This window comes from Caloenas nicobarica, chromosome 3 (genome assembly GCF_036013445.1).
Source record: "Caloenas nicobarica isolate bCalNic1 chromosome 3, bCalNic1.hap1, whole genome shotgun sequence".
Lineage (NCBI taxonomy): Eukaryota > Metazoa > Chordata > Aves > Columbiformes > Columbidae > Caloenas > Caloenas nicobarica.
This window is the reverse complement of record NC_088247.1, coordinates 115,999,637-116,018,232: the sequence shown is the minus strand read 5'-3', so window position 1 is coordinate 116,018,232 and position 18,596 is coordinate 115,999,637. Positions and strand designations below refer to the sequence as shown.

Genomic DNA, 18,596 nt, shown 5'->3' with positions numbered 1-18,596 from the left:
CTCAAAGCTCATTCACGCTTTGTTTTGCTTGTGCAAGGACCTTGTGGACTTTTTACGAACTCATTCTCACAGTGCTGTGTACGCCACATCTATGTGTCCAGCCGTAGCAGAGCAAATCATCAGGGCAATGAAATGTCTCATGGGACTAGACGGAACAACACAAGGTAAGCCATCTTCTTTAACTTCACTTATTCAATTACTGCCAGAGCATTTACTCTGTACAGGTGCAAACAAAATGGCATTCAGCAGTAAAATAGCATAGTAATGCAATGCAAAGGAAATAATTTTTACTGTAAAATTAATATCCAAATCATCATACTTCTAAGTACTCTCAACTCTGTTTCTTTTTCCACACTCATCCACGTGCAGCAGGGTTGGAAATATTCTGGAATTCTGGGTCTATGGTTGCCAGTTTTGCAGCAACAAATAGAAGTACATGAATTGTCCTTTGAGTCTGACTTTGTAGGAGGGGTTCATAAGGACATGCCTTCATTTATGGACTCAATGCTGTCAGTTTAGCTTCTTTGTAGGTGCAAACCTTCAAAATGACAAGCGACCCAAGCATAGTGCAGAATTTCAAACTGGGTATTATATGTTAAATAACAGTAAGACTATGTGATTATAATAATTCTTACCTCAATCAGGCATTAATTATGGTGTCCTGAAGCTAGTTTTGAAGTATATTTTGTCCCGGAAGAATTGACTACTTGGTGTTTTTATGAAAAACTAAGTTTATTTGTATTCCTTGCCTGAAGTTGCAGATGCAGCTACTGTCCAATCCTCTGTGTAATGTGCTTTCTATGCAGCAAGCAACAAAACAACTGTGTGATATTGATGTGTACTCAGTGTTCTAGGACTTAATCCCAACTCAGGGAAAAGCTGGTGGTTTTTGAATTTGTATAGTTTTTGTCAGGAATGTGTGAGAATCTTGTTATTGTGTAACATGTGGTTGAAGATACAGATTCTGCTTTGAATTGCAATCTCTTTTATACTGGTCCAGCAGCACTGCGCTGTGCTATTTTATCTTACCTTGCATAGGACTAACAGAGTAATTAGTTCTCTCTGGTAGATATGACTAGGGTAAGGGGAATGGAAAGGAAAAAGAGCAGGTTAGGATACTGCTCTGCACTATGCGGTTGCAGTGCCCTAGAGGGCAGTTTCAAACTGTGATAGACATGAGGCTGTTAAGATGTTTATTGCAGCCCTTCAACGAGGCCAGAATTTGCAAGACCTCAGTGTACAAAAGGAGGGATAGAGAATCCAGTCCCGGTGCCAAATTCTGCCAAGTGCAATAACAAAATACAGCAAAACTCCAGAGCGATGTGTAGCTGATGAGGAAACGATGCTTTTGTCATTTGGGCAGAGAAGTCGGAGTGTAACAACCATTTCCAACTTGGAATTTGAAAGGTCGAGGTTGCGGATGCTGATGCCTACATCCTGTTCGATCTACGAGACCAGATCTGACAGGTTTTTCCTACCTTGGGGACTGCGCGTGCAGCCTGTCCTGCGGAGCAGCTCCCTGCGCTAGCGATCGGCAATGCCGTCAGAGGGCGGCCTTACACCGAGCCTTCCCAAATTTACATCTCTCAGAGATGCCGCGTGTAAAATATTCAACACGCAGAACATTTCCAAACCTTCAAAGCCTCTTAAAAATGATCTTCAGCTAGCGTGATTCCGCATGCGGTTCAGTGCAGGCTAATAGCAGAACTTGGTTCAAGACAGAATTTTTTTAAGATGCGCATGTCTGTCTTAGGGCTAAGAGTTTGCAGCATTTTCTCTTTCAGAAGCAGTGTTCTTTAATGACACAGTGTCTGTATTTCTGCACAAAATAAGTGCTTATTAAGTCTTCTGCAAATCCTTTGTGAAATAAATGAGTGTTCTGTCAGGTTTTTAAAAATTTGTCTTGTAATACAAAATGCAAATGAATAGAAAAACAAATGAATAAATCATATATCACAGCTTAGAGTATTGCACAAAGGCTAGCAAACTGGCTATGATGTGTAAAAATGTTTCTTGTCCTTCTGAGCCAGACTCATTATTTTAGTCTATTGTCTTTTCTTTCATGTGGGCCTCCCTTCATTAGGCTGTCTTGTGACTACAAAAAAAAATGCAACCCAAAACACAGGAAAAAATGTTATGCTGGACCACACTACAATGCTGCTTTGGCATCAGAGAGAGGAAGGTGGTGGCTTAGAAAGGAGGGAGGAACAGAAGGAAGAAAGCACTGTCTCTTCTCAGATATTTTTGTTTCCAAGGACAACAGCAGCCTTGGCTGAGTTCTTTGGTCTGCTGTCATAGAAAATGGTGAATCCTGCACGTGAGCCGTCCTTGTGAGAGCGTAGCCGTGTCGCAGGGACACCTGGCAGAGAAGTTTCAAGTGAACCAGAGTTGCCACAGGGTGTCTGGGCCCTTTGTTCTCTGGAAGCCTGTTAAATCAATAAAAGGAGTTTATTTTGCAGTTTATTTCAAATGGCATCCTCGTCCCATAGGATGGTTTGGGGAATCCTTTGTAAGGAGATCTCCACTGATGGCTTGTCCTCCAGAGGACATTTCTGTAGGGGAGGGAGCCTTGTAAAAAAATACTGGAATGTTTTGGAAAAGAATTAAATTAGCGTTTGCTAAAAAGTTCCATGTTAACTAGTGGGTGCTTCTTGAATATAGTATGAAATAATGGGACGATGAACACGTTAACCCAGCTTTTTCTTACATCTGAACTTCATAACTCACTCCTCAGTAGATTAATTGAAAACTAAGGTAAGGAAGACCGATTTGGTCATTTAAATTGCTGCTCTGAAAACTCTTTGTTCTATATTTTTTAGCACTTCATACAATCGTCTTCTATACTTTCCCAGATATTGTGCTTTTATATTCCCTTCAATTTCTTGCTAGTTATTTTCTACTAATTTGTTAAGCAGCTCATCCAGAAAAGAGTAGCATAGGTGGAATTATATAGTGGATAATACCAGAGGCCAGAAATGCAGTGAATACTGTTTGTGTTTATGCTGGTATGTATCCAAATGGTTGATCTCCCATATTTTCTTCCTTTATTTTCAATTAGTAAGAATATGGTTCTTTGGAAAAGGAATCGAGGTGCGTATTTCCAAGACAGGATCAGTATATGGAATGGCTGACTGCAGGATATGAATAAATGTGTATGAACACAGAGGGTACAGTTTAATTAGAAGGAAGCTAGAAGTTAACAGTTTAAAAATAATACTATGAAACCTAAACTATTTAGCTGGAAATTATGCACAACAGGTGTCTGTCTCAGGCTTCAATTTTTTCATATCAACAAAAAAGATTCAGTCCTTCCTCAGAAGAAAGCCAGATATACATATGGGGTTTTCATAATCTAGGGGGAAAAAAATAATCTTTTTTTCCCTGAAGAGCTTCAGTTTCTCCAGACTTTGGGAGGTGATAGCCAAGCTTATAATTTTTGCCATATCTATGAACTACCATCTAAGTCTCGTGATGTTACAAGTCTCTACAAAAATCTTTACTTGAAATGAATGGTGATGTATCTCAAGATCCCTTGAATGAAGGAGCATCTTCCAGCTCTAGTGTGGGGGGCCTGAACAGAGCATCCCCCACCCAGAGCCTGGGCAGAGGGCTGGGGCCCTGAGCACCTGTGTCCATCCTGCCCCGTCAGGCACTTCGGGACGTGAGCCAGGAAGATTAGAGAGAGAAGGCACTCTGACAAGCAAAGGAGACACAACCGGGATCAGGTAACACGTTGGGTGATAAGGATGGAGGCTAGGACCAAAACGAGATGCTAAGAAGATGGGCTGGAGAGGCCATGAGCAAAAAGGGCTACAAAAAATACTACAGCAAACACAAGACCCTCCAAACAAGTTCTTGTACCTCAGATGTTCCTTGTTCCTCTCTGGCCAGCGAACTGCTGTAGAAGTGCACTAACAAGATGTGTGCTCACCTTCCTTTGCAGCAGGAGACTCCAGTCTGGATGTGGACATTTTCATTTTAAAAGCCTTGCACAGACATAGGTACAAAGACATAGAGAAGACATGGTATCTCCCACAGAAACCATCTAGAAATGTATGGGTATGTCCCATATCAGTATTTGTGATAGTTGTGAGACATTACTGTCATGATAACATGACTAGCAGGATATTCCAGAGCCCACAGCCAGCTATTTCAGTTTCCTTCTTTTGCCATGTTTTCTGCTGTGGCTTGAGGAAATGAAGCACAAGAAATACTGAATTAGGAGAAGACAGTAGGTCCCCCAAGATTGGGGATGTACAGTTGTTCCTGCCTGGGATAGAGGAGTAGATTGGGGTCACTATGACCAAGCCCTTTGTTTCTTGAGTGACTTGTATCAAAAAAGTCAGAGCATGACAACAAAAATTGAAAACGTATTTCTATTTTCATGTAAAATCATATTTTTAGTAGAGTACAAGTCCTGGTGTTTTTCAATGCCATGTTTTAAAGGACTCTCTGAAAAATGACAGCTTGTAGAACAAGACACATTTATTCTTGGTACCACAATGTCATCGATACTATCATAGTTCCTATAATAGAGTTGTTCAAAAGCATATGAACTTCTGGCAGCTGTATTTCCTTTAATAATGACATAAGGCAGCAAGTTCCACAGTTCAGTTCATATAGTCTAAATTTTTTAAAAAAAATCATTTTATCCGTCTTAAGCCTTTGTGGCCTTTTCATCTCAAATGTGTCTCTCCTCATTTATTAGGAGATATGGGAAGCAGAAGTTCTCATGGCATTTACTCTTTATAATTGATAATGTAGATATTCTTTGTATGTTCTCCTTGTGGCTTCTCATTACACCACTGGAGATACCTCAGGAAACTCAGCAGCTGCCTTAGTGGTTTTATCCCCATGATGAGACTGTAGTTGACTCAGAGTGTTTGGACCCTGTGCAGATTTTTCAAGTACACTTGCTTGCATGCAACACAGCCCCTCCAGCTGTGACCTCGGACTTTTTTTTTCCCCCTTTCTGCCTGATAATACCAAAAGCACATTTTTACACTTAAATTTGATAGGTAAAAAATAGAACCACTAAGCGGAGTTAAGACTGCTAGAAAATCTGAAGCAATTTTCTTGATGACTAATAATAAATTATAGAGGTGTAAAAAGCAAATTGCAGCATTTGCAAAGGCATCATTTTTCTGTTTAATGCATGGCAAACTATAATTCACCAACAGCAATAGGCATTTTTCATATGTTTTAATGGGATGTTGAAAAACTTAAAACCCTGTCCTCAGCAATCTACTGTCCTTGTTATGTTAAAAGATAACTCCTGAAGTTGTTTAGATAGAAAGTGTTTCTTTAAATTGTTACTTTGCCATTTGTGCCGATTGGTTTATCTTTTTGCAACTACTAGTTTTCATTTTTTTTTTTTGCAGACTTTGAGTTCTTGCATTTGAGCTCATTCGGATTTGCAAGAAGCTGCAGAACTCTGCTTTCTGTTTTGGCTTAGCATTAAAAAGATCTGGTTTTTTAAAAAGGTTCCTTTTTAAAACATTTCCATCTGCCTTAGATTTTTGTATAACTGGAGGACTAGCTTCTTAAAATGCTCAGTTTCCAACATTTTCCTCTGCTATCTGTGCTCAGCAATCTTTTGAAGACATTTTGCTTTGCATGTCGGGTTCCTCTATAAATTCCCAGCACTGGTGCCATCCTTTTTGCCTTTCACTCTCTGCCTGTCCCCTTCTTTGTGCCCCTTTTCCTTGTGCCAGCATTAGGGTTCATGCAGCCATGCGTTGAACTGAATCAGAGAACTGATCTAGCTGAAAAATAACCGACCCTCCCACAAATGGTTTAGCCTACAGCCAAACTGGTTCCCGGAGCCAATCTACCATATGGCTCCATGAATCCCAGCGCCAGGACTTGAGCAGCTGGAGCCGAATGGAACAATCCCTTTTGCAGCAAAATAAAACTGTGCCAGACTGAACTGATCATGAAACTGTGGCTGTAAGCTTTAGTGCTGCGAGCTGCTCAGTGCCGGACCCCTTGAACCTGCTCAAAACAGCTTACAGAATCAGTCACACTAAAGCATGACTTTTTCCTGTTCCCTCTCAAATTCTCATTTTGCTGCTTCATTTTGAGATGATTGCTTCTCTCGGGTCCTCATCAAGCAGAATGCTTGAACTCTGGCTTAATTTTAAGTAAGTTAATATTCCCAATAAGTATGCGCTTACATTTAAAGCGCTTAAGCAAATTTATCCCCTGTGTGCGCAGAATTGACTCCATGGCTGGGGCTCCCAGTCACTATGACGGTGAAGATCCTAATGAGGATAATGTGCTGTCACAATTATTATTTTTCTGAGCTGAACATCACAGATGTTTTCCCTGCAGTGGATGATGAAACAGAGCTAAATTCTGCCATCTTTACTCAAAATAAATGAGACACTGTTCCAGTGGAGTCACCTGCCATGGTGTCCACCTCCAAAAGGGAGCTAAATGTGTCTGTGGAGGGTCAGTTGATGCGAACAAGCAGGGGCTTTGGAGTAAGAGCGTTTGCAGTGATTTACAAGAGCTCAAGGGATTGACCAAATTCTCCCTCGTATTAAGTCACTTTTTCCATATTCAAAGTTAAACCCGTGCTGTAGTCCTCTAGCAGACCCTACCCATGGATCGGTGTCCCCTGGATTCACACATAATTATTAACTGCAGGCAGAGGAGGGATGCGATCAGGCTTGGATGTGACTCTTAGCCTGTCCCCCAGCAGAGAAAACTCCGCTTTCCCCAGGGACAGCAACACGCAGCTTTGTGACAGTCACCTTTTAAGGATGTCTTTGCTGCTGGGGTAGACCATGAGGATCCCTCCTCCGTTCCAGATGCCACTGCCCAAGGAATCCAGCACTGTTACCAGCCCGAGGAGCACAAAGGAGAGAAGCGCCTTTTCTAACGGCCTTTAGATCACTGGCATTTCAGGAACACCTAATGTGATACAGATGGAACATGTTGCGCACTGGCTGGCTTTCAGCTGGGGGACTGACGGGCTTTGTGATTAATCACCTGTGCTGGGAGGAAAAAAGGCTCAGCCAAGGCCAGCTGCTCTGTCCCTGCTTTTGTGGGGGACACTGAACGCTTACGTTACGTATCTGAATACAGATAAAGTGCTGGGTAGGCGTAGTTGATTTATTTGAGAAATAAGGTAAAAATTTGTACAATTTCTCCCCTTTCTGCTTCAGCTGAAATTGCCACTTTTTCTTCCCTTAATCTGCTCTGGAAAGTGTTTTACAGCAGTTCGCAGTTAAAATTGAACTGACTAAACAAGTCCTTAAGGACTTATTTAGCAGCTGAATTAAGTTGAAATTACTAGGTTTCTAGCTGGCATTAGATTGTAGAAGAAAACGTCTTCACTTCTCCCCAATTCATAACAAAGTTGGATTTTTAATAAATATTTTTTATCTGAGAACATATTTCCTTTAGGCACCCCAGTTTTATAGCATTCTATTTGTGATTTAATGCACATGGAGGTACATGTGTGTTACTCTTATAATGGAACCAGAGGAAAAAAAGAAAATCTGTCCATCTGCAACAGTTTAGTGGGGAAGAGCTATTGTTTTCCAATTTTTTTTTCAGCCTCTGAAAGTTTGCTTTTTACTATCTAGTTGTTAGTAGAGGAGGGCAGGGAGTGGAGTTCTCCATCCAAGGAATACAGATTGAAGAAACGCACTGACACGGGTATGTAAAAGTTTGATTGTGTAACTAATTATCTTGAAAGACCCTATGAAACAACAGCTGGAGAAGATTAAAGCAGGTGGATTTGTGTCTTGAAGAGTCCAGTGCATGCCAAAAAAAGTACGGCGTGGGATTATCTTTCCTGGAGCGGATTCAGGAAAAATAGCTCTCCTTCAGTTAAAATACACCTGAGATCTTGATATGAAAGGCTACAGGTTGCTTATTCCTGTTTTCACTATACTGAGTCAGAATTTCCAAGGGTAGAAGCCTACAGGAATTGTTCAAAGGTGGAATGTTTGTGCAGCGATTGAAGGCAGCTGGCTTCTCTGCTCATTAAAATCCTGCAGGAGTGAAAAGCAGACATCTCTGGGAGAGGAAAACAAACTTTTGTTTCAGAGAGCTGGTAGTTTTACCACCTATTTCACTATTCACTGCCTATTTCAGTGCCAGGATAAGGTCCTCAGCTGGCATAAATAGCAAAGCTCTATTGAAGTGTGTGGAGCTGGGTAACATCTACCTGAGACCAGGTCCTCAGAGGCGTCGCCAGGTGCCTTCCTGCTGCCAAACCCTGGAGCGGCTCCTCACCAAAAGCAGGTCTGACGCCACAGCCTGGCCTGTGACAAAGCATCTACCAAGTCTGTTACTCCAAGTGGCTCTCTTACAAAGCTTGCTGCTTCGAAGAAATTACGAGCAGGCCACTATCTTATAATTTCTCTCGCTCTTGCCTTCTCTTTATATTTTTCCTTAACCTAACCATATTAATTTTGCACTATAAAGCCTTCTAAAAGCCTGCAGAAGATAATAAGCTAAAGCTGGCAATACACAATAATGCATGTAAAATAAAAATATAATCCGCATTTTTCCCAGAATTGCCAACAGCTTAGAAATTTGCAGGAAACCAAATATTTTAAAAGTGGTGCAACAAATGTAAACTCTAAATTTGCCACAAGTAGGTGGATTGCAGATGCAGTAAATCTGCTTTTGTTGTACCGTCCAGGTAATTAATCCTGTATTTCAACAAAATCCCAGTAAACTGGCTGTGTATCACTTTATTTTTCAAGCAGTGTGAAGACAACTTGTGGAATTCAAGTATCCTTTATCACTCCCTTTTCTCTCTTTCTGTCCCTTCTTAATTCAGCTACTAAAAAGATGTAGAGCTCTTCATACGATCATGCTCAACCTTAGCTGAAAACTCTGGGGCTTTAGTGGGTTTAGTTTTAATTAGCTAAGGGTCAGTTTTCCCTGTCCAGGCTGTTTTCTCCAAACATATGCTGCGTTGTGGTTCACATGGTTTATGGAATATAATTATCTGGATATCCTGCATGCTGTGCTATAAGCTATTTGCGTATACTGTAAATCCTCAAGGATTTTGCAAATGAAGAATTTTTGGATAAATACATTACATTACTGTCTGAGGACCTGATCTTCTAATTAGTGCTGTACAGGCAAATTGTTACATTCAAATAGATGCAACTATATCATTTTAGCTCAAGGGTCCAACTCTGTCAGATTTTTCACTCAATAAATAATAAAGGATGTAAGATCCCAGCCTCAAGAGTCAAAGAAAATAGTTTTAAAATGCAGTGTCTTGGTTGAACTTAAAACAGTGGAATTTGGACTAAGATCTGATTCTAAACTGAATTCATCAGTCTTACACTGATTTAATCTGCAGTGTGGGGGAAAAACTGGGCCAAGGAGACCAAAATAAACATTTTGCTCAGATTTGCCTTCTTATCTGACATTGGAGGGTCCCATAAAGAACCTAAAAAGAACATCGAAATACAGTTACAAACTTTAAGATTTTTATTGCTCTTAACAGGACAGCATATAAGATGGCTGTGTATCTGATGTGTGTATGTGGTCTTTGACCACAAAATTTAACATGAGAAACAAAAGTGTTGACACTTGCTAAAGAAATAAAGTTCCTCCCAGCCACCCACCCACAAATACAGTGTGTGTAGCAATCGTCTCCTAATGTGCCTTTTCTTCCCTCCAGATATATGTCAGTGCTCTGATCTTTTATTTGGCTCTTTAATGCATCCCTGCAAATGAAATTACTATTCTAGGATGTTGCTAAAACATTCGAGTGGCTCTTTTGCATCAGCGCTGGCTGGAAATGAGTTCCACAGAGAGTCTCGAAAAGGGATCCATCCCATCGCAAACTGGCTGAGAATATAGATTTAGCGAGGGAAGACTGGAAAAGGAAGAGACGTTTGACTTGTGAAGGAGTTGCCCTAAACTCCTCTTTCAGCCCTAAATTGCTGTTTTTCCCCTCTTGCTTTGGAGTCTAAATTCCTGGTACTCATAATACGAGACAAACTGATCAACTCTGGGCCATGCGCATATGGTTCGATAAATACCCACCAGCCTGGAGTCTTGCGTGGCTGAGACTTTGTTTCCAGCTCTGTGGTAAACAGCTGAATAGAAAGAAGGCAGCAAGTCTTAAGCTGCACTCGCCAAGAACATCTGCATTTAGGAAAACTTTCCTTAATTGAAAATCTAGTAGTTTCAAATGCTGCAGACTGAAAGTTTGGAAAGTAGCTCAGGGGCTGCTAAGCTAGCAAGAAGCAGCAGTGGTTTTGAGCCCCTAGTTCAGGTTACTCCCCCACCCTCCTCCTTGTAATTTGGGCGTTCAGGAGGCGCTAATAACATCTTTACAAATTCTAACGAGGGAAAACTCTCTCTCTTTAGACTTCAGACACATTATTCTGCGGTTCTTCTCTAACTCCCTTTCCTTGCCATCTCCCCTGCCCCCATTTCTCCTCCTCCTCCAATATTTCCTCCTGGCTCTTTGAGATCTACTACACCAAAAATATTTTTGGAAATACCACAGACTATTGTTTTTATTAGTGACTGGAAAGCTTTGTAGTAGGATGCTTTTGTGTTTCATTTGTTTTCCTTGCTCTGGCACAGCTGTTTTTGTTTTAGCAGCATTAGAGAGATGGTTAAACTATTTGTGGCCTTTTCTAACCCAGCAGATCTCTTCCACTGAACGCTTTAAACTGAATGACTGAAGCAGTAACTAACAGGTTGTCTGTGTGGGCAGTTTTGTGCATAAAGTTACAAATACACTGGTTTTATGAGATCTTTTAATTTGTTCAGCAAAACACTGATCACTGTAAAGCAAGTCCCAGTTTCCCTATAAATTTCCCAGCCAGGACACTGACAGAACCTTGACTTGGGAAGATACAGACCAGATGAAGCAGTAGATCTTGTTCAAACTGACGCGTGCTCAGAAATGATGAATGGAAGAAAGGTTTTTGTGGGTGGGGTGGTCCCCACCTTAGCCAAGAGGGAACAGGAAGAAAAGCCATGGCAGGTGGTGGGGTGGAATGTGATCCGAGGACAAATCTGCCAAAGGTGATATTTAACAGCTACGAGCGCCTAACTGGCCATTGTGGTTACAAGGAGGAAGATGGGGAATGAAGAAACAGGCATCCCGTCAGAGAAGGTGACAGCAGAAAGCAGTAAACGAAGAATGAAGTGAACAGAAAGTAAAGTAAATGAAGAAGTAAATGGAGGGTGAAAACAAAATACATCTGTGCAAAGGCACCTTAAAAGCAAAGGGAAAAGGAGGAAATTAGTTGTACTGGGGGCTTCAGTGTTTGTGTCTGGTGACATAATGTGGTGTTGAAAGTAGGGGCTGATGAACATGAGGAAAATGAAAGATAAGAGTGAGGCTGGGATGTGTCCTGCTAAATCCCACTCTTACCATGTGTTCCCACCACCTCTGCTGGGCAGGCAGGAGCAGCTGCACAGCATTGAGATTTAGAGAATCACTCTGATGTTGGTTTGGCAGTTTTCCTTCTGGTAAGGTCAGGCAGACGATGGACCTGGCTTGATTCATGATGTGGCTGTATGGGCCTGGGACTGGTACTGGGGAGGTGGTGAGAAAGAGCAGATGTGGGTATGGGGTAGGTGGCACCGTTCCTGTCAGCACCTTACAGCATTGGAAGAGCTACGCATATATCAGCCCACTGATGAAATATAACACAGGTAGAGCAGGGAAAGGACATACCGTATCTCCTACCTACCCAAACGATGAGTGCGGCTCTTCCCTTGTGTATGCCATGGGTAAGGAAGCAACTGCACTTGTCAAAAATCACCTCCTTAGTGACGCTTCAAAAGAAAAGTCTGAGCTGATTTTTCAAGCACGTTTTTTCTCTGCCTTTTTGTGTGTGTGTGTGTGTCTTTTTCCTTCATTAAGAATAATTGTTTTCAACTCTCCTGTCAGTTTTGGTGTGGGACACATCAGTGGATTCATGACTGAATGAGGCCAGGGACAATACAGAGAACGAAACTTGTGTCTGAGAGTCTTGAATGACCAAAGTCTGTTGTCAAATGATGATATTGAGGCAATAATAGCAAGAGGACAGAGAAACTGAGCAGGACTCAGCAAGGGATTACATATGTAGATACATATTAAAGTAACTGGAATTATGCTGAATGTTGGTAAGAAACCATAGAAGATCAGACCTCGTGTAATAACAAAGTTTATCACATGCTTTTCCTCTGTCTAAAAAATTGCAACAAAAGCATCCATTTGAGCTGACCCAAAATGCAATATTTTCTACTTTAAGCTTTATTGCAGCCACAGAATTTTTTAAAAGTTTGTGCATAGAACTAGCTAAGATATAAGAGGGCTGCTGTGGAATAATGTTAGGTAGAAAAGAAATGCATATACTGACATCTGTATCAATGTCTGTAGATGTTGATTGTTTCCCTTTATACTGAATTATGTTGAGAGAAAACCTACTCTATTTACATGTCCTCTGTCTATAGAGACATATAACTACTTCTCTATAGGTGTGTGTCATTCAGTAGGCTTTGTTCAGTGCAATACAGTAAAGGGAATTGTTCACCTATCTCTCCACAGAAGACTTTCTGTTTCTGCCGGTGGGAAGGTACCTCATAAGTACAGGAATATCCGTCATCTGTCCTACAGCGCCATAATAATCCATGTAGTTCCATTTAGCTCATTCCATGTTTTTCTGCTGAACCAAATAGCAACATATACATTTCAGCCAAACTTTTTTTGAACTGTTATCCACAGCCCTGTTTCTTACCTGTTACTAAACTCCAGTTAAGATCTTTGGACTGACCGTTCTCCTGACTGACTCATTTCAGGCCTCCAAAGGGTGCGCCAGCTGGGGAGAAACACAAGATACTTCAGGCGAAGACTGCATGAAATGGGCTTCATCATTTATGGCAATGATGATTCTCCTGTTGTCCCCTTACTCCTTTATATGCCTGGTAAGATAGGGTAAGTACTGAAAAAAAAACTGTTGGCAAAACAAACACTATTCAAGTTCATGGGTTATTTGGTACCCACTATGAAAAACGTAGTTATGTGTGGTAGATGCTTCACAAGAGAAACATACGCTATTAGGTGAGATCGTCATTTAGTTATGTTCTTTTTTAAATATGGCCCTAGACTTAATTTAGAGCTGTTCCAGTATTCAAATTTTTAAATATTTCTCTGATCCTTTTTTAATTGGCTCTGGAATAACGCTTTTGATAGCATTTTGAATTTGGATTTATTTTTTTTAATTTGTAATCATTAGAAGAGACATATTGCCTTTGATGTATGAATTGTTTTGGATGAGTGTTATTTTTCCCTATCTGATCTTTGAACAGTCTTTGCACGTTTTACCATTCAGTACCTATCAAGCATCACTTGTGCACTGACTTGGACACACAGACCAGAAGTCAGTAGTAGCATAATGTAAGGGTTGAGCACTAAGGAGTATTTGCAAGTAGCGTAGGGTGGTTATGTGCTCTAGGTGTAGAACATACCACACAAAAGATTCCTAAACTGGTAGAGTAATTGTGAGAGCAAAGAAACCATCACACAGGTAGTTGTATTCCTGTTGATGTGCGGCCCTCATACCTTCCACAGCCCAACTTCTTCCATGCTTAGGGATTGTGAATGCCCACATGTTTTGATTTGCACTCAAAACCTTTCGTTGACATAAGTGAATCATGTCTGTTCTACAATGCTTTCTCTGCCATCACACTTCTAGTATTTGACACCCACTTGGCTTCATGAGCTGTGAAGCAGCAAAGAGTCTCAGTCCTACTGGTAAAATTCTGGCTCTTATTGAATTCAATGGGAATATTACTATCCACTTCAATTGAAGACAGGATTTTACCCATTGTTTTATTGTACTTGAATGTTTTCTCTCTGTGGTCAGTTTATTGGAGATAATTTAGTTTTGTTTTCCTTCTTCTTCTCTCCTTAGGGCTTTTGCAAGACGCATGTTAGAAAAAAATATTGGGGTAGTTGTGGTTGGGTTTCCAGCTACTCCTATCACAGAATCCAGAGCTCGGTTTTGTGTGTCAGCTGCACATACACGGGAGATGTTAGACACGGTAAGCACAGCAGATGTCCTGCTGAAATTAACTGCAGATGCAAAGGAGGTTGGGAGAAGCTGTGTGTCTGATACTTTGAATCTCAATAATTCATTTTTACTTTTTTTTCCTGGCCTTGTCACTTGATCTTTAAAGGCATTTTAGCCTTACATATTTTATTTTAACTTGTTATGTTCTTCTATTTCTAATAATAACCAAATCTGTCATAACTAATAAAGACCCACATGAAGACCACAGCAAGACAAAAGTTAAATGCTAGGTCAAAACTATCAGAGTAGGAAACCTGAAATGATGTGGAAATAATTGAAAATCAAGTTTTTATGCCCTTATTTTTATTTGATATTTCCACCTGTTTCTTGAATTGCAAAGTATATGGGACGGCCTTGGGGGTACAGGTGGAAATAGCAAACAGCATTTGGAACTGTTTGAACCTAATGAAGTTTAATTGGTGCTGTCTGGCCTGTCTCAGTTTTGTATCTTTCTCTGATATCAGAAATACTGTTAAGAGTATGTTGAGACTTCCATCATAAACCTCCATTCCAACACAGTCGAAAATGCGTTCAAAATAAACTCCTTGAAATTTTCCATCTCCCTTTTTTGCCGAAGGTGTTTTTGGCCCGGCTTGACAAATGTTCTTTCATTTGCAGAATAAACCAACTTAGAGGCATGAAACACGGAGGCTTAACAGTAAATTTTAGGCTTTCTTTTTCCTCTCTTTGCACAAGTATGATGGTCAAAGCAAAAAACCCATGACCGTGGAAGGTGTTTGAGTGTAAGATACCACTCCTTCGTGCAGCCAAGCACCTGCACCTGCAGGGAGCCCCTGGCTCTTCTTCGTCTCCTGAGATTCCTGTGGGGCTTGAGGCCGGATCCTGCCCGGCAAACCAGCTCCCATGTCAGTGTAGACCCCTTGCAAACGACATTGGAAAAATCTGTCTTGCATGTGTGCAGTGTGAAATTCCTGCTGCTCTTAAGGGTGCAGTAGTTATTAACAAGGTATAACACCATAAGGATGATATCGCGTAGGACAGGGCATAGCTACGTACTTGTGCTGGTCATTGTCAGCTTTTGCTGTTAGAGCAGATTTTGGTTTATGTAACTAGTAATAAATGATGAAGTTGATCCAAAGATTAATCTCTTGAGGTTGCCGCTTTGATTTTCTTTCTCTCCCCCACCTCCAAATGTCAATGCCATTACATTTTTGGGCCATCATTGCATGTTCACGTCCTGCTACCTGCACTTTGCTGCTTCCTGGAACCAGTGAAGGTCTGAAAGGCTCTCCAGCCATCATTCTTGATGTATTATTGCCTTTGAAAGTGGGATCATTGTCGTGGTACTTGTGGCATTCTTTACACATCCTTACAGTATGGGAAAATGGAAATGTCCTGAGTTGAATTGCTTGCAGATGGAAAGTTTTTAGGACAAACACTTTGTGAATATGCCTAAACACAGGGTTACAGCAGGTAACAAACACAACAAAAACTTTTCCCTTTGGCAAAATTAGTTTTGAATCTCGGCCTGGAACTAAAAAGAGTAACTGTCCGTGAAAGGGCAAGCTCCCAAGAATAACTTCCTTAATGACCTTGAAGCCATCTCTGTGCATAAAACATTACTAAATTACTCCTTTTTGTTCACGAGCTCATTTTAGTGGCTTAACAGAAACAGACTCAAAATCAAAATTGCTGTTTTCTTCTTTGACGCCAAAAGGTTGGCTGCTCTTGAATGTGGATCAGATGCTGCAAAACACTGAGCTGCTTCTCTATGGCACAGAGTTCCCTGGCTGCTTTTCCAATCTACTGAGAGCTGGGGACACAGCTCAGCAAATGGCATTACCGTATTAATGTATTATTAATTATGTCTCTGATAGTAATACGGGAAGATAAAGGAATGCACTAAAAATATCTTAAACTATTCTGACTATTTATGATGACTCTGATCACCACTGTGGGCTGAGTCCCATCGAAGAAAATGCAGTGGCAACTCCAGTCCTTGTGATCTATAGGGAAATATGGAAGTATTGCCTTACACATCCCTTTTGCACCAGCCAAGATAACTTTTTATCTGGATTATTATCTCCCTGTGCTTTTAGAAAAAAAAGACGTAATTTTTTTCATCTGTGCTCAATTAAAGTGCTTACTAAAAAAATATAACCTACTGAAGGAGTGAATTCTGTTCCTGTAGACGCTGTTGTACATCTGCAACTGCATTGATGTTCACTACAGGAGAATGAAAGCAAAAATTTGCCATTTACCTTTTAAACTTTCTTTAATTGATGCTTTTATCATCTTCTTGTTCTGCTGTAAAGTAGGGGTTACTAGAACTTCATTTATTTTCCAAGAGAATTGACACAGTGTCATGGTCTTGCAGGTTTTGAATGCTCTGGATGAATTGGGTGATTTTCTACAGCTGAAATATTCCCGGTATTCCAAGTCATCTCATCCTGAACTGTATGAAGAAACTAGTCTTGAACTTGAAGATTAAGTTTTCCACCCATGAAGAGAACATTATGATGCTATGAAAGGGGGAAAACCCAAAAACTAAAAAACATGAATGCATTTCTTCCCTTCTAAGGACAATTTTTGTTTCTCAGTTAATTGAAAGGAAGGGAAGCTCAAGTGTTGCATTTTATTGTATCTGATTTCTGTATTCAAGAGACTGAAATATTGATACAGATTTGCCTCCCCAGGAGATCTGTCCTTCTTACGGTATTTTTGATGCAGAATGAATGCATCCATTGATCGACTCGCTAAGGTACAGCTTTTGTTATGTCCCCTTTTTATGAGGAGGCTTCAGATAGTCTTAATTGTGACTGAAATAATAAAGTTTAAAAACTGAATATATTCCAGTGTAGTATGGTAATACAGCTGAGCTTCATCAGTGAGATTGCTTTTATCTGTTAAAGAGCATAAATCAAGACGTCGTGGACCGCTAGAGAGGTATGAGCAGAAAGTAACCTTTTAAAGTTGCTCTATCATGCATTTCTCCCAAGGACAGAAAATGTTGGAAGGCAGCTAATGCTGAGAACAAGAAAAGTAGCCTGATCGGATCATGTATTTCTGATAGCAGATTACAGTAAAGGGAAAATGCCTCTTCCCCTCCACCAATCCTTTCTCGGCCACTTCAGTATACTGTAAGCTTCATAATGTACAAAAATTTGGACTTAGACATAAACAGAAAAGCTTTTCTGCTAACACATTTGACCTACAGCCTATCACATCTTACCACAATGTAAGTTCTTCAGCAGGCTTGCTCCCTTTTCGTGTAGCAGTAGTAAATAATTTTAATAACCATTTAACTTCCCCGTAAAAAACTTGATCAAAACAGTCAGATACTTGCAGTTCACAAACTGCAGATGACATTTATGGGCCCATTCCTAAGTTTCTTGAACTACTTATGGGCTTAATAAATTCACTAACAAGTACATAATGCTGAAGCTGTTAGTTATACAGAATGTGAAGTTCAAGATACCATAAGCAGTTCTGCCACCTGTTAAATTAAAAACTGCACCATTTCTAAATGTGCTGAAGCCACCCACTTAATAACATTTCTTGACATATTCTTGTCTGTTTCACGCATGTCAGAGGTTGTTTTACTTGTCTAGTTGCAGACTTTTTTTGACTGGTTTGTTTTTCAAATAATCGATTATGTCTTCTGAGGGAGAAGGTGTCCTTGTCCCCTTTTCCACTGCCCAAGTGACCAATGCTCGCAGACACTTGAAGGAATCGTTACAGCCGGCAGTTTCCCTGCAATGCCTGCAGCAGCATTATCGTCAGGCTTATGTGGGCTGAGTTGCTTGAAGGAGATTGGAGGCTTTTTCCCTTTTTTGCAGTGTTGAAAAGCGGTTCTGCAGCTTTAAGAATGAACTCCAAACCATTCCACGCTATCAAATGTCATTGTAAACACATCAGATGAGAGATGTTTAGCTTTCTGTTGCACAGATGTACCACACTTTCATGTTCTCTTGAAAGCTGTGGTGTAAACTTAACCCACAGCTGCAATATTAGATTTAAGAACAGAACAATTAAATTGTGGAGTACCAATTACACTATATTACTCCCTGCTTGTTAAAGCAGCTTTCAGGATATAACAAGGCTGATAGGTTATGAGGGCCCATTTTTTGGTGGATTGTTGTTGTTGTTGTTGTTGTTCAAGTTAATAAAAATCCAGTGGTGCTGTAACTTTAAGAATTGATTACAACACATTTCATAATATCAAATGTCAGCTTTAGGAAACATATCAAGGGCTGTGGGAGGACTAAATGGTGTCACATGATTCTTCACTTTGGTAGAAGGACTTGAAAAATGTCTCAGAGGTTCAGAGGAGCTCTGTTTGTGGATACTCACTGTATAAATATTAAAATACTCAAGCACAGGACAAGGAGAAATTAGGAAATGTGAAGTTTGTCTTTGCGTAACCTGGCAATTTGTGAGGTACGGCTTTGTTACATGCAGAGTGAGCACACTTACTGTGAAGGAGATGGGCTGAGAAGTTTCTGCAACCTGTTCCTCAAGGAAAAGCACTAAATTTGATATATTGCGTTTTGATCTCTATTGCCGAAC

The 18,596-nt window shown here is 40.5% G+C and overlaps 1 protein-coding gene across 1 annotated transcript in view; it reads left to right on the top strand.

Moving 5' to 3' along the window:
- The window catches only part of SPTLC3 (serine palmitoyltransferase long chain base subunit 3), a 79,436-nt gene extending 62,560 nt beyond the window's left edge, over window positions 1-16,876 (top strand). Inside the window, exons 9-12 of the mRNA XM_065631886.1 lie at window positions 38-164; window positions 12,793-12,928; window positions 13,908-14,037; window positions 16,405-16,876. Of these exons, the coding sequence (XP_065487958.1) occupies window positions 38-164; window positions 12,793-12,928; window positions 13,908-14,037; window positions 16,405-16,518 (507 nt within the window). The 3' untranslated portion in view covers window positions 16,519-16,876. The remainder of the gene's footprint in view (window positions 1-37; window positions 165-12,792; window positions 12,929-13,907; window positions 14,038-16,404) is intronic.
- The last annotated feature ends 1,720 nt before the right edge of the window (window positions 16,877-18,596 follow it).